The sequence below is a fragment of the Sceloporus occidentalis genome, unplaced genomic scaffold (assembly GCF_023333645.1).
Source record: "Sceloporus occidentalis isolate IW3139 unplaced genomic scaffold, rSceOcc1.0.p SCAF_13, whole genome shotgun sequence".
Taxonomy (NCBI): Eukaryota; Metazoa; Chordata; class Lepidosauria; order Squamata; family Phrynosomatidae; genus Sceloporus; species Sceloporus occidentalis.
Window position 1 is genome coordinate 21,593,551 of NW_028316993.1, and position 21,058 is coordinate 21,614,608.

The 21,058-nt window shown below is 42.6% G+C and overlaps 2 protein-coding genes and 1 non-coding gene across 4 annotated transcripts in view; 2 read left to right on the top strand and 1 right to left on the bottom strand.

The window, feature by feature from the left end:
- LOC149305172 (discoidin, CUB and LCCL domain-containing protein 1-like) overlaps positions 1–8,536 on the top strand; it is a 67,974-nt gene extending 59,438 nt beyond the window's left edge. Inside the window, exons 13-15 of the mRNA XM_089479013.1 lie at positions 2,557–2,594; positions 3,196–3,330; positions 6,457–8,536. Coding sequence (XP_089335139.1) covers positions 2,557–2,594; positions 3,196–3,330; positions 6,457–6,878 — 595 coding nt within the window. The 3' untranslated portion in view covers positions 6,879–8,536. The remainder of the gene's footprint in view (positions 1–2,556; positions 2,595–3,195; positions 3,331–6,456) is intronic.
- Positions 8,537–11,501: 2,965 nt separating this feature from the next.
- LOC149305173 (U11 spliceosomal RNA) lies at positions 11,502–11,644 on the bottom strand. The gene has a single exon (XR_016271933.1). It is a non-coding gene; the product is annotated as a U11 spliceosomal RNA (small nuclear RNA).
- A 739-nt stretch (positions 11,645–12,383) lies between these two features.
- The window catches only part of TAF12 (TATA-box binding protein associated factor 12), a 32,029-nt gene continuing 23,354 nt past the window's right edge, over positions 12,384–21,058 (top strand). Inside the window, exons 1-3 of one of the 2 annotated variants that reach the window (XM_089479014.1) lie at positions 12,384–12,542; positions 13,526–13,607; positions 19,173–19,424. In XM_089479014.1, coding sequence (XP_089335140.1) covers positions 13,539–13,607; positions 19,173–19,424 — 321 coding nt within the window. In that variant the 5' untranslated portion in view covers positions 12,384–12,542; positions 13,526–13,538. The remainder of the gene's footprint in view (positions 12,543–13,525; positions 13,608–19,172; positions 19,425–21,058) is intronic. The other variant, XM_089479015.1, reaches the window with a different exon arrangement.

Consider the following 21,058-nt stretch of genomic DNA (forward strand, 5'->3'; position numbering starts at 1 on the left):
TGCAAAGCGGCAGATTGGGGCCTTGGGGGCTGCCGGTCTGGCAGTTGAAGCCCCGATACAGCGGGGAAAGGGGCGGGTGCAGGCCGCTCCAAACGGGCGGTCTGTAACCCGCCTCAATTACCTTTAACTACTTAATTTACAAGTGAAGAGAGTTCTTCTGAGTGATGGTGAAACTAAAGGCTTGATGAGTTGCCGTCTTTATGTAAATAAGATCTGAGAAAATAAAGGTTATTTGCAATATTTTAGCTTAAAAGCAAAAAGCCCAAGGAATGTGACTCAACAAAGTTTTAAACAGATAAAAGGGACAGTAACCTTAGAAGATACAAGATGTCTTACTTTTTTTCTTTCAACGATTGAGTCTTGAATACTAAATTTTGCTAAGTAAAGAGGACAGACCTCTGGGGAAAGTAGATTGTTTATGTAATAAGAAGATAAGATTAAGATTAAGACAGTGTCTTTGGATCTACAGAGAATGCATTGGGATGAAATTCTTAATTTAAAAACGGAAAAAGGGGGGGGGGGGAAGAACCCAGGAGATTTTTTGTTTGTTTGTTTTTAATCCAGTTAGTGTTGGATTTATTGAATCATACAGAAGTTGGAAGAGATCGAGTTTTTGAGAAATGATGATATGACGAGTTCAAAGAATTTAAAGACTCTCTAAAGTGATTGGTTGGGATTGCAAAACAAAGTAATGATAAAGTGAAACTTTTGGAAATTGAAATGCTAAGCAATGAGATGGAAAAAGATTTGGCTAATCTGGCATTGTTAAAAGGTTTTTTAAAAAGTTAAAAAGATTAATGGAAAACAAGAATATAGCAGTCAAGTTGCATTGATGGGTGGAATTGCTTTTAAAATTGAGAAGCAAGTTTAACATTGGAGTGTCATCAAGAAGAATATGAATTGTATATTACCACAAAATGTTAAGATATGGAGTGGAATTTGAGAAGGACGTTAAGATAGGAGAGAGTATACCTGCTATTGTTGGAGAGATGTTTGTAATGATAAAGAAGGTTTTGCTTGGAATGCAATTTCTATTTCAGGCAACTGATGTACTATTTAAGGAAGAGCAAGGAAATGTGCTAAAGTTTGTAAGATGGTGGAAAAAACCAAGTGTTAAATACAAAATTAAAGAGGTTTTGGTAAATTGGGTTAGGAATTTTAGCTACAACATACAGATGGATCAATGAGAAAATATATGGTCAAGGGGATTATGTCATGATTTCAAAGAGGATTTTTATAAAATGAATTTCTAGAAAATGCTGTATTGTTGCTACAAGGTGCAGCATACAAATCTAAGACAAATTGCTTAGAATGTATAAAATGATTTAAGATGTATGTCGGATAGGATTTAAATACATATATTGATGAAGAGGATTTAAAAATTAATGCTCAATTAAAACTGGAGCTTTTCCCTTTTTGGATGATTGATGTACAGTTGGAAAAGAACTATGAAAGATTAATCTATATGGTTAAGACTGCAAGAATTGATATATATGAAAAGATAGAAGAATGCTTGTGGAAGGTGATCTAATCAGTTGAAATGAACAAATTGTCTGATTTGACTAAAGAATGGCTGTTAGAGGGTTTTTTTTAAAAAAAATCTGAAACCCCTTACAGGTGTTTTGTGGAGGAAAAAGAAAAGAAAATGAATTGGTAATTTTTGGTTTTGATTATTAGAGAGAATAGGTTATTGAAGAAGAAAATAGCTGTAATCTTTAGATAAGTATGAATAATTATATGTGTATATAACAACAAAAAGGAAGATAAGAAGTCCTCTTTTTCTTTCATCTTTTTTTCTTGTATTTTTCTTCTTCTAATTTCTGTATTTTTAATATACTTTGTAGAAAAAAATATTGGGTTATAATATTATGGCTGTTTATTTATTTTTTATTTCAATTGAAGGGACACTCATAGAACAGATTCCTTAATTGTTGTGCAGTATAAAATAAAGCAATAGTCTAATAAAATAAAACAAAAAAATTAAATCAACACAAATCAAGATTTAAATCAGCCCAAAGATACTTAGAGATAAGTTAGCATTGCAGAAACAATATAAAAACCAGAATTATAAAGTACAATCCACGATCAAGAGCTAAAACTACTTGGTAGATATAGAATGTAAAATTACTAAAATGACCAAAGCTAGGAAAGTAAAAGAAACAAGTGGCCCTACTAATGTTGTTGGACTGTAAGTGACATCAGTCCTAGCCCATATAGCACGTAGTGAGGGATGGTGGGAGTTGCAGTCTAACATCACTTGCGGAACTACAGTTTTCCCAGCCCTGCTTAGAGAGACATTTGTAGCTGCCTCTAAATTATTTATATGCTAAACCCTCTAATTGGTAACTACTATGCTGTGATGTTCTTTGAAAGTTCAATATTTAGGCAACGACTGAAGCTCATGCACACAACTGTATGTACAACTGTGTTTTTTTTTGCACAGGAATAAGGCTGGTATATGGTTTGTATGCCATTTAGTAGCACTTATTGGTTCTAGTCCTTGATGTGGAAATTGCCGTTGAATCCACCTGAGTCTTCTTTCCTTTCTTTTGGCAGGAAGGCAGCAGTAGATCAAGACTGTGGCCTCACCAAAGGTAAAGTACAGAACAGTGTATATGAGAAACAAGCTAATAGTCATATTTGGGAGCTGGGAAACAAATTAGTTTTCTTATGTGACAGGCTGGGGGTGGATTAGATTAGATTATTTTGTGCTTTGTATACACATTTTATCATATTTACCCCACTTTTTAGAACTGAAGTACAGATTATTAAATCTCAGTTGTGGCATCTTGTATTTGGAATTCTCATTCTTTCTTGCCTTGTACCCATTCTGATGTCTTTTGAGTACTGGGATTTTAAAAATTCTTTTGCACAATGGTGATGATGGTTTACTGCTGTGTAGTCAATGTCCAGCTATCCTTTTTTTATCTGTCTGTTGGAGACAACTCCAGTGAGCTTAAAAATGAGGACTATAATAAAATGGTTGCAGTATACATTGCTCATATTTAAAGAGCCAGCTAGCCTGGCATGCCCTCTTTACTCCATTCCAACTCTCTCTCTGATTTTATGCCTGCCTGCAACAGATTTGATGCTCTCGGCCAAAACATTCTGTTTTTGATCCAGACTGGTGGAAAGGTGCTTTTCTATCACAATGGGCACAATTTCTTCAAAATTTGTGTCTCTTTCTCCTGACAGATTCCACTTTAATGTACCGAATACCGGAAGACAGTCAGGTAGTTCCTGGAGGAAGCCTGCAACTTTCCACCTCTGAAGTCACCTCATTCCATGGAGCAGGAATGCCAGTGGATGTTGGCAAAGCTCAACCACCAGGTAAGTTATGTCTCTTTTCAGGCTGGAGAGTGAGCCATCACCACAAACAGCCATCTATTAGGCCCACCCAATGTTCCTCATACCTAGAGTGTCCATACTGTATGTCCTACTTTCTAGACCTCTATTTGAAGGACTATCAAATGGCAGCCATGATTTATAGGCATCCTTTGTTAACAGGGCTGTTTGCTCCCAAACTACTTCAAAAGATAAACACTCATAGTAAGGAAGAACTGGGCCCTTTCAACATTAACACTTAGAGAACTGATGGAGTGAGTGTACCTGGTCAAGGTCTTCCCCACTCTGATGACATAGATTTTATTTGAATAATGGAAATTATTTCTGTATTTTCCTTTGCATCCGTACATGCAAATTTTATGCAAATCTGGCTTCTTTTTGCTAATGCATTTTCACTCCTTTTGAGACTTGTGTTTTTGGACAATGGCTAAGTGCCCACTTAGAAGCAGTTCTCTCCAGAAAAAGGGAAATATGAGAGGCCAGAGAAACAATAGAATTGTCAGAGCTTGAAATATTATTTTTAAAAAGCTCTCCAGGGTGTCAGGCCCTACCTAGACATCCTTGGTATTTCCTGGAAGCTTCAAATAATAACCAAACCAAATGATGCTTAGCTTTCAAATCAGGAAAGATCAGGTGTATTCATACTTGCATGATGATAGAGAAATCTCTTGTACAATAATCTTCCGTAATTTTTTCTGTGTGGCTGGAAAATAATTTCAGGGTTTTCTACCCTACTGCGGGCTAAGATTAAAGTCATCTGTGTGTGAAAGGAATAAAACAATGGATGGAGGCCCGGTACGAACTGGCACTATGTGTTGGATTGGGGCCAAAAGTAGGTCTCAGGAGAGTGGAGCATCTGCACGTTCCCAAGCCCTAATGTGTGCCACAGGTGCCATCTTGGCGCACTGTCATTTACCAGGTGCATGCCATGATGTGCCTTGTGCACTGCATCCAAACAGCGCAGCGCATGAAGGACTTCACAGTGCTGCTTCAGGGCACTTATGGTGCCTCAGCAGCAGCAGAGAAAGAAGCAGTGTTTTGTGGCTCCTTTTTCTGGTCGCATCGTTGCTGCGCATTTGGTTGGCGTGGCCACTATCCAGGGGAGTCAGGGACAGCCTCTGTCCACCCCTTTCTCCTCATCTGTACAGCACTGGAGTTTTCAACTGAGACTGAGGTAGACACAGAGACAGAGCATGGGCTCTGTAAGCTTGCAACTTTTGTGGTGCTGGCCTTTGCCTGGGTTTTTGGTAGCATTTCAACTTTATTTGGACATTAAATGTTCAACCTGTATAAATGTAAAATATTACAAATGGTGAAAGGAAAACTCCAGAAATGACCTTCTAAAAGCAACCAAACTTGTGAAAGAACTTCACACACACATAACAGAAAAGTGTCTTAAGAACAGACATAAGCCTTCTTGTCTGTCTTCCTCTTCGCATCTCTATATGCTGCAGTGATAGAAGGATAGCAGATCATGATAGCTACCCAGAATGTCTCTCCTGAATAGTTTGTCTGTTCCTCTTTAATGTAGCAAACAAAGGGTTGATTCTAAGGAGCTGGCTGTTTCCCAATAAATTATCCCAGAGCCAGTGCTGCTCATTATCCAGAAACAGCTGCAGCAACGTTGGATGTCTCTTAATTACAAGCTCACAAAGAGCAGATTTATTCCACTTTCTCCATGTAGATGAATCCAAACACTCTGTCCATTGACTTCTCCTGATCTCCATTTCTATAGTACTGAACAAGGTGGGGGTGATTAAATTGGAAACATGACTATCAACAGCATCTGCATTCTGCAGCTTCTGATGGTAGTGCCATTCATGTAACATATCAGGTCAGCAGAATTAAAATACCAAATGAGGAGCTATGGGATACAATTAGAGCATGATCCAGTTGTCTTAACACAGAGTCAGAAGAACCAATGTGGTAGTGGAGGCAGGGCTTAAGAGAACAAAATGCCACAGGATCTTGGTTAGGAGGAATGCACCCTTAAACTTCCATCTCTCCCTTGAGGCTGGCTGCACTCTTCATAGTAGCTGAGAATGGGAGTAGATGTTCTCAGCAACAGTTTAGGATTATAGGCTGCTCAAATTTGAATGCAAAGTATTTTGTATCCTGGTAACAGACAGTCAGGGGCCACTGGCTTTACAAAGAATCTGCTTCTGCTGGAGGTAAAAATGCTAGAACCCGGTTGTGGATGTGGAGCAAAATATCTGTTTGCATTCTGGACTCTTCTTCAGGTCAAAGCTATGGGGATTTTGATAATAAGGGATTGCTTGTTCCACCCCATCGCTGGTTAGAAAAAGTTCTTACAGAAGCATTGGCAGCTAATCCAGGTAATTTGCAGGACTTGCAGGGTCCGAGCCAAGAAAAGAGAAGGTGCTCCTAGATGGAAGATTCTATCTTTTCCTGTTTGGCAATCATTCCATCTTTTCCTGTTCAGCAATTTTTTTCCTTAATGAAAATAAATAGAAAATTGAAGAACAGTGGAAAAAACACAGGAAGAATACAGATGGATGTTTATGCCATCTGAGTGTCTTTTAAAATGCCATGGTTGACACAGTAACTGTAATGGCCAGGCTGGTTGGGGAATTCTGGGACCTGTAGTCCAAAACAGAATTTTTTTCCAGAATCTGATCTTGGAGGGATCAAGGGGAAACATTTAAAATGTGAGATTTTCTGAACTTGCTTCAAAGTACAGCTTTTCTTCCATAAAGTTTCTGAAACAGCCATTGTCCCCTGAAGGTTGGACTATAATTCCCACCATCTCTAGACAACCAGAGGGGCAAACTGGGATATTCTGAGAATTGCAGTCCAACACATCTGAAGGCCATGATGCTGGGGGAGGCTATTTTAATGTATTTTAATACATTATTTTATTTTATATTTTAATGTATAACTTTAGGTAGTCACTGAGCTTGGAAATGTTACTTTTTGGACCATGACTTTCAGAATCCCCCAAACAGTGTGACTATGGGAGTGGAGGGTATAAATTGTAGATTGTGGCACTTGAAGACCAACAGCCATACTTGGTGGTTTTTAGAACTGCAGCCCAAAATAATAACTTTCCAAAACTGGTTCAGAGATTGTGTTTTTGTGTAATTTTTACAGAATATGCTGAGCCAGATGTGGTCCAAGTCAGCCCCAGTAGCCAGACAGCTCCACTGACATTCAAACCTGTCTTGGACGAAGGCTACACACTCCCTCTGATTGTAAATCATTATGATGTTCCAAGCAAGTACCATGAATATGCTGAGCCTTTGCCACCGGAACCTGAGTATGCTACCCCATTTACTGAGCCAGCCACACAGCCAGAAGGGGACACTTTCAGGAAGAACATATCTGTCATCAAAACGATTCCCTCATCCAAAAGCTTGAGCAGGGGTCTGCCTTCACTGAGGTGTTCAGAAGCCCAGATGCAGTATGACTTCCCTATTCAAAGGCCAGCAGAGAAGCTGGACAGCAAAGTGGCTGAGGTGGACTTGCAGGAAGGATCTATTGAAACTGGCTCCATGATGAGAATCCACCAGTGATCAGACTCTCAGGCTGAGAGATGCATTGCAAGCTGCAAAACCAGCTACCTCATCACAAGGCTGCTCTTTCATGCTCAGAGACTCTTCCCTCTGCGCACACCTGCCGTGAGTCTTTGTGAACAAGAACTCTTGCTTGAGGCTGCTAAAAACTAAATATGGGCTGTGTTATGGAACTTTATTTCAAGACACTTTATACGCAGGCTGTTTGTTTGTTCTGACTGATTGTCGCTCTCCAGCAGAGCAGAGCAGACCATTTGGTAGTGTGAGGCAATAGCTTCATGCAGGAGATACTGGTGGGTAGTAGTGATAATGGCTTCCTGGCCATTTCCATCCTTCTATTGGAAGGAAGAACCGTGTGTGTCTTCTGTCCCTTTCTGCATCATTTCCCAATTAGTGTTGCAGTGGAGACCACAACAAACAATCTAATTTCCTTTCCTATGTTGAAAGCCAAGTGGAGCGATCCCATCTTCTCTTGTCTTTCAACCCACAAAGTCCCTGGGGCTCAAGCAGGGGCTTTACCCATCACTTTCTGCCTAATCCTTCTAAAACTGGGGATGTCAGGGATTGAACCTTAGACCTTCTACATGCAAAGCATGGGCTCAGTTATGGTCAAACAACATTCCTCCCCCTAAAACAAGTGGGCAACGGCACAGAGGGGGCATATTTTCCAGGCAGCTGTAACAGATTCAGAGGCCACATCATTTCCAGTTTCACTTTTCAGCCAAAGATATCTATTTCTCCCATTTTTTGAAGTAAGGAGTTGTGGGTCAGCAGAGTGCTAATTGACCTAAACCACCATGCTTTTGCATTGTTTAGAAGAGGTTTTGGCTATTTTCACCTAAAAATGTTTTATATGAAGCTTGGAGTTAGCAGCTTATGGGGTTCAAAGCACATGTGGCCCCACAGGCCACACATTCCACACCCTAAAACATGAAACCCTTTCTCCCACCAGCAAATGAAAACTGGTATTTTGTTCATACCCAACTTTTGGAGAGGAGCATCTTTGAATTCCTGTGCATTTGACTGGTACGGTATTTCTTCTCCGCCAAGTTTAACAAATACAGGTTGTCTCCTTTATCCAGAATTCCAAAATCTGAAATATTCCAAAATTGTCCACATGAGATAGTGCTTTCTAGTGGTTCAATATATATAAACTTTGCTTGATGCATAAAATTATTGAAAACACTGTGTATAATAGTCAGGCTATGTGTATAAGATGTATACGAAACACAAATGAGTTTCATGTTTAAACTTGAGCCCCATTTCCAAAGTATCTCATTATTCAGATATTCCAAAATCCCAAAATCTCTGAAATCCAAAACACTTCTGGTCCCAAGCATTTTGGATAAGGGACACTTGGATGTCTTCTTTATTAGGATTTGAAGGCATCAATACTGTAACTGATGTGTGCAATGGCCGAAATGAAGATTCCCATTTATTTGTACATACCTGTACTATATTTTTGTATTTTGTAATTAAAATTATTTTTGCTAATAACATATATATATATATATATATATATATATATATATATATATTATATGTAATATACACAGTGTTGTGCTTTTTCTTGACAACAGCCAGATCTCAGCCAATGGACGCACATTCCTTTAAAACTTGGGAAAGCATTTTGTAGACCAAATAAAAATCCTTTCGTTTTCTCCTGCTGCCTGTCACTGACAAGTCTACTTTTTGTTTTGTCTTTTTCATTTTCACAGTTCATTTTCTGTTCAGATACAAAAGAAGGCCAGCTTTTTCTTTGCGGAAAACAGAAATATGGGGGGTGGGGGGGGAGAGAGAGAAAGAGAAAGCATTTGCACATTTCTATGATGCCTCAAGGGGAAAGAATATGTTAGCTATCCTTAAAAGTTTTGTTTGATGTTTCTTTTCCTAAGAAGGGCAGTCTCTCTTTTGCAAGAAAAACAACAAGTAAAAGAGTCTTGCAGCCTTCTTGGAGAGATACTCTTGGACCAGAAGACCAGCGTTGCCACTTTCAGGGGTTTTCCCCAGAAATTGGGCATTTTAAAGTTTTTCCGTGTCATTTCTGGGATTACTAAATTTCCGGGAAGACTGTGGGAAATTCAGCCTTCCAGCCCAAAAAACCCGGCCAAATATACCTTCCCGCCCCAAAAAACCCTCCTGACATACCTCCCATCCTGGAAGTCCTGCCCCTTTAGCCTTCCCATAGTGCCTTGCGCCCCCCACCTGGACGTCCTGCCTCCATTCTGGGAAATTTGGGGGCATTCTGGGAAGCCAATCAGGGAATTTCCTACAGAGGAGTGTGCCACAAGACTTTGGTTGTGGAGGGGTACAGGATGCCAGCAGGTGTTCATGCACATTAGTGGGCCCTTCAAGCAGTTTGCGGGCAAAAAGGTCAGGGGCTTTTGGAGGGCTACCAAGGAGTTTCAGAAGCCAGTCATAGAATCATAGACTTGGAAGGGACCACAAGCGTCATTCAGACCTTTCTGCCATGCAGGAACTCTCAATCAGTCTGTGTATTCCTGCATGGAACACATACATTCAGTGTTGCATCAGTTCAGAACCACAGACTCATAGAGTTGTAAGGGGCCCTAAGGGCCATCCTCTTTTCCTGCAGGTGAACTTAGCCGTAGTAAGAGAAATGCTGAAGAACTGTTTTCCATGACGGGGGAAAGAAATGGGCAGAGGGACATCTTTGAAGGATGCTTGGCGGTTTACTTTGTCATAGTAATGGATGTCGATAAGGAATGTGTCGCCTAAGTACAAGGTTGAGAGGGATATATGGAACCCTCTAGCAATAAGAAAAGACAGAATATGGCACAGGGCTTCCCACGCTGATAGGGACTGGCTTTTGATGTAGTCAAAAATCTTTACTTTGACTGAAGGGATTTTTATATGTTTAAGTTTTGTAGTGGCCAATAGGATTTGCCACAGAGCTTTCTTTTGTCGGTTGCCTATAAATTGTGGGGTTTGGTTTGACTCTTGGCCTCAGAGGTTGGTTGGAATTGGAAAGTCTGTTCTGAGGGCTGCTAGCAATACATTTATTTCCTTATCAATCTGGGTCCTCTTCTGGCTGATTTCCTCCACACAAGCTTCCTCCCTCCCTTCAAGTATTTAAACAGGGCTATCAAATCACCTCTTAACCATCTCTTCTCCAGGCTAAACATCCCAGCTCCCTCAGTCTTTCTTCAAAGGGCTTCATGGTTTCCAGACCCTTCACCATTTTAGTCGCCCTCCTTTGGAGACATGGCTCCAGTTTCTCAATGTACTGGACAGAGTATTCCAGGTGGGTCCTGACCAGAACAGAACAGAGTGTTGCCAATGTGGTGACTTTCACACGGAAACGGGGGCTTTTCAGGGTTTTCCGTGTGATTTTGGTGCCTGGCTCCATTTCAGTGCATTTTTGGTGACTTTTGCCCCTTTCAGCTCCAGACCTGACTCTGAGAGCCAGGCTCCAGAGCAACCAACCCTTTGGAGTGCCACACACTCACAGTTTTCAGCCAATCAGAGAGAGGACTGGAGAGTGGTCGCCCCCCCCCCACCCTCAGGAAGCGCTCTCTAGTCTCTCAGCCCCTGACTCCCTCTTAAGTCTAGCTTTCCTAGACTTCAGCGTACTTCCTCAGATGCATGGGAATTGTAGTTCATTGTGGCACCAGAGCTCTTTCTCACAAAACTACAGTTCCCAGGGTTCCCTAGCACTGAGCCAGGGCAGCTAAAGCGGTCTCAAACTGGATTATTTCTGCAGTATGGATTGGACCTTGAGCATTTTTAATAACTAAGGGCCAAATCACACTGCAGAAATAATCCCGTTTGTGACCGCTTTAACTCTCCTGGCTTAGTGCTAGGGAATCCTGGGAATTGTAGTTTGTTGTGGCACCAGAGCTCTTTCTGATAGAGAAGGCTCAGTGTCTCACAAAACTACAGTTCCCAGGGTTCCCTAGCACTGACCCAGGGCAGCTAAAGCAGTCTCAAACTGGATTATTTCTGCAGTGTGTCTTGGACCCAACCCAGGCTGCATCTTCACTCCAGAGACAATCCAGTTTCGTACTGTTTTAACTGCCATGGCCCAGTGCTATGAAATCCTGGGAACTGTAGTTTGTTCTCACAGCAGAGTTTGCTGAGAGAGAAGGTAAAATGTCTCACAAAGCTAGAATTCCCAGGATTCCCTAGCACTGAGCCAGGGCAGTTAAAGGGGTGTCAAACTGGATTATTTCTGCAGTGCGGTTGCAGCCGAAGACGTTTCTATTTGGCACAAAGCTTCCTGGACCCCCTTCATGTCGAAATAAACATCTTAAAAGTATTAGAAGGACTGAAAGAGTCTTTGGTTGGTTTTAATGGTGATTTTGAGAGTTGAAAGAAGTTCCAATTATTTTTATTCAATTAGGGCGACGTTTTATTGTCATATTAACATTACGGGGACTTTTCGGGGATTTGGGCTGAATATTTGGTGAGATACGGGGGGACTTGGTGAGTTTGGGGCCAAACGTTTGGGGAATTATCTTCCAGGCTTGTTGGCAACACTGAGAGAGGCACTATGACTTCCATTGATCTAAACACGATACTCCTATTGAAGCAGCCTAGAACCGCGTTGGCCTTTCCGGGCGCCGCCGCCTCCATTTCTATCCTTCGAGACAGGGATAACTCTGGGGAGCCGGAACAAGCGATTGCCAGCTGCCCCCTTCACAAAAATTATGCTTCCGAAATCTCTTGATAGCGATTCCGCGCGGGAAAAGGGAACCGGCCGCAGCCGCCCTCCCCGCGTGCCACTCACGGCAGAAGCCCTTTTTAAAGGCAAGCTCCGCAAAGTCCAGTTCGCTACACCAACGGCCACCTCCTTCCGGGTCACGGTGAGAGAGTCACGGCGACGGGGATGGACTCCCGGACGCCACCCACGCTTCTTCGCCCTCAGCTCGGTTCTAAATGTAGGTTTCTCTCAACCCGGTAGCATTAGATAAGACGGAGAACGGTCTCTCCGTCTTCCAAACGGTTATGCAAATTTCCTCAAGGCATGCTGGGAGGCGAGGGGCTCAAGGGCTGCTGGGAGGCGTAGTCACAAAGTTATAAGGGCGCCAAGATTAAAGCAGGCTTCTCTGCTTCGCGCGAACTACAACATGCCTTTGAAGCCCCGCCTATTGCCACCAAAGTGCCACGCTACGCATACGCAACTCTGCGCCTGCGCAGAGAACCCCCCTGTACGCCTTGAGCGTGACCTCGACAACTTCTAAAGAAAACTGAGCGGGTGGGGGCGGGGCCAATAAACGAAGAGCATCCTAATTGGTCGTCTCTGGAGCGTGGAGCCGAGATGAGCGCCCTAAATGGTCATCTCGCCTCTTAGCCGGCTGGCGCGGGAATACGAGGGGAGAGTTCTGATTGGTTATCTCTTTCTTTAGTCGCTGGGGCGAGGATTTGAGGGGAGCGTCCTGATTGGTCGACTGGCGTGTGGAGTTGAGAGAAGCCTACTGATTGGCTGTCTCGTCCTTTAGCATTGGGCGCGAGGATTTGAGAGGAGCGTCCTGATTGGTCGGATTGTCCTTTTGGCCGGCCGGCGCACGCTCGCGCATGTCCTGTCGTGACTCGACGCATAAGGGACGCGACCCCGGAAGTGTTTTGTGGTGAAGGCGAGAGTGAGGAGAAACAAGGTGTCCCTCAGTCGGAAGAGTGGCGGCAATTGCCGCCGCGGCGCTGGTGAGTCTCAGGAGGGCGAAGAGGCTGGGCTCTAGTAGCCTCGGGTTCGAAGTGAGGTGAAACAGGGCTGAGGTTTCCCATCCCTGACAGAAGGCCTTAATGGAGAGAGTGGTTTCTGACACAGTAATGCCCTAAAATGACCCTTAAGACACATGACTTGCATAAACAAAGCCATGTCAATCTGAGCAAACCAGGGCTGGGGAGCCGGAGCAAAGGATTCGGAGTGACACTGCATCAAGGTCCAAAGCACACTGCAGAAATAATCCAGCTTGAGACCACTTTAGCTGCCCTGGCTAAGGGCAAGGGAATCCTGGGAACTGCGGCTTATTCTGGGCCAAGAGCTCTCTGACAAAGAAGGCAGAGGCGCATGACAGACCGCCATAAGGGATGTCCTTAGGACGTCCCATTTTGAAAAAGGGGCGTCTCTTCCAGGCGCCCCTCGCCCTATTATGAACAGAGTCCGTAACAAGTGGCGGCGGCTGCTGTTCCAAACAGCCACCGCCATTTTGACATAACGGATGCTCTGCGTCCGCACATCGCAGCCCAGAAGTGACGCTGCAAGTGTGCGCTTTGGCACTTGCGGTGTCCCTTCCAGGTTGCCGGAAGGAGCATGATTTTCACGCTCCTTCTTTGCAGCGCGGAGGAGTTGCGCGGTTTGGCTGGTGTTACTCCTCCGCACTGCAACCGGCAGCAGCCCAAGACCACCCCTTTTGGGCGGTCTGTAACAGGCCTCAATGTCTCACAAAGCTACTGTTCCCAGAATTCCCCAGCATTGAGAAACCAAGGCAAGTTACAGCAGCCTCAAACCGGGTTATTTCTGCAGAGTGTTTGGGACCTTGTTGTGGAGGAGGATGAGGAGCAACCCCCAAAGCCCTGGAGGAAGCAGGGCCCTGTGTTGTGATGACTTGCTTCTCACAGATTGTATGAGCCTCTCATCAGGAGAAGAGCCCCTCCGTAGGCTAACCCTGGCTGTTTACTTGCAGAAACTTTGGGGAAATGGCTTCTCCCTTCAATGGCCCCACAGCAGTTTCTGACGTAATTAAAGATCTAGATGCTCAGATAGCTGTAAGTAAGCTGGTTTGGATTTGCAGTGAGTGGCATGGCATGTTGGCACCGGGGCAGGAGGCTGCAGAGCGCCTTGCTAACCTTGTCAGTGTGCGGAGGCAAATGTGCCAACGGCAAGATAGGAAGAAGCCCTATGAGAATGCATAGCCATTCCCATTAAGATCTGAGAATCCTTTTTATTTCTAATGTTTAACGGCTGTATTTTAGTCAAGGGACGAGGGATGGAAGTTTAGTTTGTATATGTTATCTACTGTTTAGGTATTTTATTTGCTTATGTAAATCGTTTATATATTATGCATTTTTGTGTAATTTTGTAAACTGCCTTGATTTGGGGGTTTTGTTTTGTTTTTGAAAGGCAGTATATAAATACATTTTTTATTATTCTTATTCTTATTCTTAAAGGCCTGTATGGTTGGTTAGTGAATCTACTCTCCATAGAGGTCAATGCTAAGCTAAAGATTGGTCAAGGAGTTGCTTTTCTGAATCGTACTGGATCCCTGCTCAGCCATGGAAACTCACTGCGTGACTTTTTAGCAAGAGTCTTAGAGAAAAGCAATATCAAACCTCTGAATAAATCTCCCCCCCCCCCGGCAAAAAAACCCCACCCTGTAATAAGTTTGCTTTATGGTCTCCACAAGTCAACACAATTTGAAGGTGCACAACAACAACAAATTGAAGGTTAGGCTTTTTCTGTACTGGGAAATATCTGTTTGCCTGCTTTCTGAAGTTACACTCATGACAGTCCTAGTCTTTGGAACAGAAGAGTATAGGGATGTTGAACATTTTACATCTGGCCCCTACCTGAAGCAATGTGATGCTCTGTTCAGCTGGTTTCATGACTATGACAAACACTTTGCACAGATCAAGTTACTAAACACTGGCTGTACCTGTAATCTTACTTACCTTATGTGCATTTTGGCCTTAAATTGTGAGGGAGGAAGAGGGGGTGAGAAAAGAAATGAATTTTAAATTAGTGAAGGGATAGCTTTTCCAAAAGCGTGGCTGGATGGAGCAGCGCAGAAGCAGAAGGGAGTTTGATAAGTGAAGTACTACAGTAGAAAATTAGCCATTAGAAGGATCAGAATGAGGATGAATTTTTCCAAATTATAGCAGGCAGCCAAATGAATTGAATGGGAACGAATGTAAAATAACAAACAAATCAGAAAAAGGGATGCAGACAGGGCAGCAGGAACTGACTGGAGAGCATCTTCTTTTGCTGAGGCAAAAAACTGCTTCAGTTATTTATATGGATAAATATAAAGTATTAGTTTCCCATTGTTGTTTGCCTTCAGGTTGTTTCAGGCCTATGGCAACCCTAAGGTGAATCTGTCATAGGTTTTTTTTGGCAACATTTATTGAGAGGGCATTTGTTTTTGCTTCCCTCTGAGGCTGAGGGAGTGTGACTTGTCCAGGGTCATCCAGTGGGTTTCCATGGTTGAGCAGGGAGTCAAACCCTGGTCTCCAGAGTCATACCCCAGTGTTCAAACCGCTATACCAAGGGTAGGCAACCTGCAGCCCGTGGGCTGGATGCGGCCCGGCGAGGCCTTGGGACTGGCCCCAGCCCGGTCCTGCCGCCGATTGCCGCCGGGGCCTTTGGCCTCTCGCGCGCAGGGGCAAGGGGGGCAATTGTCTATAGACACCTCAGAAACATGCATTTATATTAACATTTTTTAAAAAATCAGCAATTTTTTTTTGCATGTCCTCCACTTTTTTTAAAAAAAGTGTCCACCATTTGAAAATGTTGTCCTACATTTGTCCCGGTTTATTTATTTATTTAATTTTTAAAAAAAAAATGTTTAATTATTTATTTTTTGGCTTCAGCCCCCCAGTTGTCTGAGGGACAGCAACCTGGCCCCCGGCTCAAAAAGGTTGCCTACCCTTGCACTGTACCAAGCTGGCTCTCAGTTTCCCATATTAAGTATTAATTGTAACTGTCTTTCTGAGCACTTGCCAGCTATTTAAAGAGGAACAATTGCTAATACGCTTGTCCCTCCACATTTGCTGGGGTTAGGGGCACAGGACCTCCATGAATGTGGAAAAACCACAAATAACAAAAACACTATGTTTTTACCTGAGATAACACTTCTCTAGGAATCCCTAGGTCCTCCAGTGCAACTCTGTGGTCAACATCAGTCAGACACTGACCATAGAATTGCACTGGAGGAGCTACAAATGCCTAGTGTGATGTTCTCTCTAGGAATCTATAGCTCCTTCAGTGTGACTTTTGGTAAGAGCTGACCTTAGAGTTGCACTGGAGGACCTAGATATTCCTAGAGAGAACATATTAATAAAATCTATGAATAATCAAATCCACAAAAGATAAAGTCGCAAGTGTGAAGGACGACTGCATACATACTATATCTAGGAATCATGTGGTCCCTCATATATCATTTAGTTGTAGACTGCAAGCCCCATATTTGCTGAACTCTGGCCATGATGAATGGGCTCATGGCAGTTGAAGTCCAGGAATATCTAGAGGGAACTCATCCCCCAACCCATTATGCTCGGTGTGTCTCAGTTCATTACATTTTACTCCCAACAAATCAGTGGGATAAGTTAGTTATGGGTAACTGAAATCACATTGATTTTAATTGGAGTTAAGCATGGTTCACCTAGTCTGGATCCAAGCCAGTGCTTTTTTTCTCCCTGCAGACTTACTGCAACTAACCTCAACAGCAGAGGGATGAAGGGCCATGGCTTCCATGTAGACTAGAGTGCCTTCGCTGTATAGATGAGACATTGGCTGTAGCAATGGCTGATTTTTGTATGCTGCATTAACTATTGGTCCAGTTTTTCACCCTTGCTTTATCTGCATTTTTCCTGCAGACTGTTCTCAGTGGCAAACATATTTTAGAATGAGGATTTTTATTATTTTCAAAGTGTTTATAATTCTGCATTATGCTCTCCCCCCCCCCCCATTAGTTATGTTATATTTCTGTAACTGTGTGTTGAGTAATGTATGGTTATTAAGTGGAATGAAATATTAAAATTACAGACTTTTAAAGGAAGCAGTGTTTTGTGGATTAGTACTAACAAGCAGTGTGTTCTTTAACAATGTCTGTATCATTTATTGACCTCTTTGTCTCTTGAGTAGTATATGTTCAGCATGGTTTGGTTCTGTATTCATGTCATGAATGTATTGAATGAAATTGTACAGAAAAGTTCTATTGATGAAGTTATACACAAATCTGGAATAATATAGGAATTTAGAGGCTGTTATGTTAAAGTATGTGCTAAACACTTGTAAAACACTTGGTCTAGGGGGAATGTGTCTCTTTTAAGAGCTCTTTTTTGTTTTTTGTTTCGTTGGGAAATTGTCCAATAACCAATTTTTATGGTTTGGTTCAAGTTTGAGTGGTTAAGTCCCATTTCCCTGTTCTGAGCTTTCAGAAGGGAGTGTCATTGCTGAGACTGGATTTGGTACATCACTTTCGTACCTGGGATTTACATTCTGCATTGCAGGTGCTGTTAAGGTCTGCATTTGAACAATCTCCCTGTATGAACCGGCCCAGGCTATGAGATCCTCTGGAGAAGCCCTTCTCTCTGCCCCACCACCATTACAAGCATGGTTGGTGGGGACTTGAGAGAGGGTCTTCTTGGTGGCTGCTCCTAGACTCTGGAACTCCCTGCTGAGGGAGGCCAGAATGACTCCCTTTTTGCTGGCCTTCTGCCAGCAGGCTAAGACCTATTTGTTCAGACAGGCTTTTAAAACTGATTTTTTGTAAAGGACTGGCTTGAAGTGTTGTTTCATTTTAAAGTGTTTTAAACAGTTTCATCCTTTTAAAATGCATTTTATTCTTTTAATAGCTATCTGCAGTGGGTCCTTGTTATCTACTGGGGTTTGGTTCCAGGACACCCGCCCCCATGGATAACAAAATCTGTGGATGCTCAAGTCCCATTAAATATAATGGCATAGCAAAATGGTGTCCCTAATATAAAATGGAAAATCAAGGTTTGCTATTTGGAATTTTTTAAAAATATTTTCACTCTGTGGATGTTTGAATCCATGGATTAAAAAAATCCTTGGATAAGGAGGACCAACTGTATTTTAATATTGTAATAATTTAATTCTTTTTCACCTTTTTTCTATGTTATTAATTGTACATTTGGCCCTTGTTATACACGGATTTTTTATACACGGATTCAAGCATCCATGGTTTGAAAATGTTCCAAAAAAGTATAAATAAGGGACACCATTTTGCTATGTCATTATATTTAATGGGACTTGAGCATCCACGGATTTTGTTATCCACGGGGGATCTTGGACCCAAACCCCAGCGGATAACAAGGGTCCACTGTAATGTTCTTTTAATATTGTTCAGCCGCTCCGAGTCCCAGTTCTGGGAAAAGAGCAGGATATAGATGATGATGATGATGATGATGATGATGATGATGATGATGATGGCAACGACAACAACATCTATTGGAGTTGGTGGCTCTTAGGTTTATCACTTGAAATATTCTCTTTTTAGTCACAATAACATCAATCTGTAGGATGTCTGAATTAAGAGCCCTCTTTGCTTTCCACAAAGATTGTGGTTCTTTGTTTCAATTATTATTTTATTCCAAAAGTGAATTCAACCTCGTTGCTCACAGAAGTTATCCATCATCTGAAGGTGCAGAAGGAGAGTGACTGACATAGGCTGGATTTGTGTAAAATGTTTGAAATGTTACTTAGACAGGCAGTTGCTTTTCAAAAATCAGTTTATTTTTTTATTTTCCTTCTATGGGGAAACAGGTGATGTCAACAACATTGTCTTGGCAGCTGAGGCAGTGCACTGAGATTGCATACAAATCTTATTCAGAAGTGGTAACTGAAGGGATTAAGGCTCATTTGATGTATAGTGTGCCTACAACAGTTGCTTTTGTACAGTGGCTCTGTTGTTGGACATGGGCATCTGCTTCTTCCTTTGTTCAGCCTTAAAAATTGACAAGTTTGCTTCTGTAGAAGCAGCCTATGGTAGGCATGTTCTTTAGACTGTGGTGTTACAATTTAAAAAGGAGGGATTTCTCATGTTTCTTCCTTCCCCTGGGGACTATTTTGTTAGATCCCAGTCTAGGATACCATCCCCATGTTGTGGGAAAATGAAACAGTGGTACTTACCATAAAGATTCCTTTTCTGTAGTTGTGGGGAGATTACCCTACTACATCATCCAGAGTGATGGTGTGCTTTTTCTTAAAGAGGCTTGCTGCTTCTTCGTTCAGATAGATTTTATGCTGGGTTACTGGAGCTTAGTTTTCTTTCATGAGGGAGAGGGTTGGATCTCCCACATAGAGTGGAGGGAGAGGATTGGTGAGAAGGTTTGCTTTTTGGAGCACAAGAGAAGCAAAACCTGGTCAAGGATGCCCTCCCCACTACTGGAGAAAAAGAATTTTCACAGTAAGTACCAACTGTTCAGAAGAGTTGCTTCTCTAAATACACATTCAGAAATTCACTACAGACTCTTGAGTATCTTGATCAAACCTGTTGGGTTCTAGAATAAGTGACTTTAAAAAGCTCTTGTCTTTTAAACATGAACCTGTTCTTCACTGTGGTGACACTGAGATTTTGTTTCTTCTTCCAGCTGATTGGCTTGGGCCCACATAATCTGAAAAAGAAGCAAGATCTTGACAAGCTCTATGACTTGAAGACTAAAGCTCAGCAGATTATGAACCAGTTTGGCCCATCTACTTTGCTCAATTTGTCCAACTTCTCCTCTGTCAAACCAGAACCAGCCAGTACTCCACCACATAGTTCCATGGCAAACAATACCACAGTGGCCAAGATGCCAGGAACTCCTAGCAGTGGGGGACGCCTCAGTCCTGAAAGCAACCAGGTAATTTTGTGTGGTGTTTCTAAAAAGTCTGTAACGGTTCAAAAATAACAACACTGATGGGCTGCTTTTGAATGGGCTTGAAACATACTGTGAACACTTTTTTCCTTGTATTTTGGACTGTTAAACAAATCATGGCGATATCTTTGTTTCAGAAGAGAATTTAGAAGCTGTTTTTTAAACCAATCACTGTATTTTATTTTTAAAAGTTTTTTTATATAGAGAGTTCTAAGAATTGCCAATAATAGTTGTAATTATAGTTAGTTATTTAAATATAAGTTATTTAAGTTAGTTATAGGAACATGAAATGTGAGGAGCACGAACCAGGGGAAGCTAGACATAGAAAAACAAGAAATGGAATATATAAGCATTGCAGTACCGTATTTTCCAGCATATAAGACAACTTCTTAACGCTCAAAAATTGTGTTAAAAGTTGGGGGTTGTCTTATACACCGGGTTAAGCAGCCACAGAGGCTGCTAGAGAGCCTCGCGGCCCGGCACATTCACCACCGACCTCCTCTTACCTTCCAGGCCTCCCTGGTCCCTGGAAGCTGATGTGCCCAGGGTGCTGCAGGCTTCCAGGCCTCCGGAGGACCTTGGAAGTTGGCGCTCGCACGCCCAGCCTTCTACCAGCTTCCAGGCCTCCAGAGGATCTTGGTAGCCGGTGCTCATGCACCCAGCCTCCTGCCGGCTTCCAGGCCTCTGGAGGCCCTTGGAAGCTGGCATTTGCACGCCCAGGGTGGTGCTGGCTTCCAGGCCTCCGGAGGCCCTTGAAAGCCAGCACTCACGTGCCCAGCCTTCTGGTGACTTCCAGGCCTCCAGAGGCCCTTGGAAGCCGGCGCTTACGCGCCAGGCCTCCTTAACTCGGCCTATAGTAGGCCAGGGCGCTGCCTGCATGCGAGGACTCAGCATGGGCCTGGGGAACCGGCGCACGTAGCCGGTATTTAAATGAAGAGGGGGTCGTCTTATACATTGAGTATAAGCCAAACCCTATATTTTCATTTCAAAAGTTGGGGGTCGTCTTATATGCCCGGTCGTCTTGTACTCTGGAAAATATGGTACTTGGGGCAAGTGAGCTAAAATGGATAGGAATGGGACATTTTGAGTCAGAAATTGTTTTATTCAGGAAATGAAAATCTAAGAAGAAACGGAGTAGCATTTATAATGAGGAGTGATGTAGCAAAAGCTGTCAAATGATATAATGCAAAGTCTGACTAAATCAATCAATCAGTCTTTATTAATGCTTAATAAATCAATCAATTGATTGATTGACTAAATCATGTCAGTAAGACTTCAGAGAAAGCACATCAGTATAGCTTTAACCCAGGTTTATGCTCCAAATACAGAGGCAGAAGAAGAAGAAATTGAAATTCTATACTGGAGTCCAAGAGGAAACTAATTGTGCACCAAACATGATTTGTTGTTATTCATAGATTATTAGAATACAAAAATAAGAAATGGTGTGGTATTGCTGCTAGAAAAAAGACAGCTCTTTGGGATTTCCTTGCTGTGGCTATGAGAGCGTAGAGCTGCTTCTTTTACACCAGACTCTCCCTGGATGGACTAAGTTCTTGCTGTAGTTCCGCGAGCCCCCTCCCTCCCCCCCAGCTTTCAGAGCTTTGAAGCCCTGTTTGGAC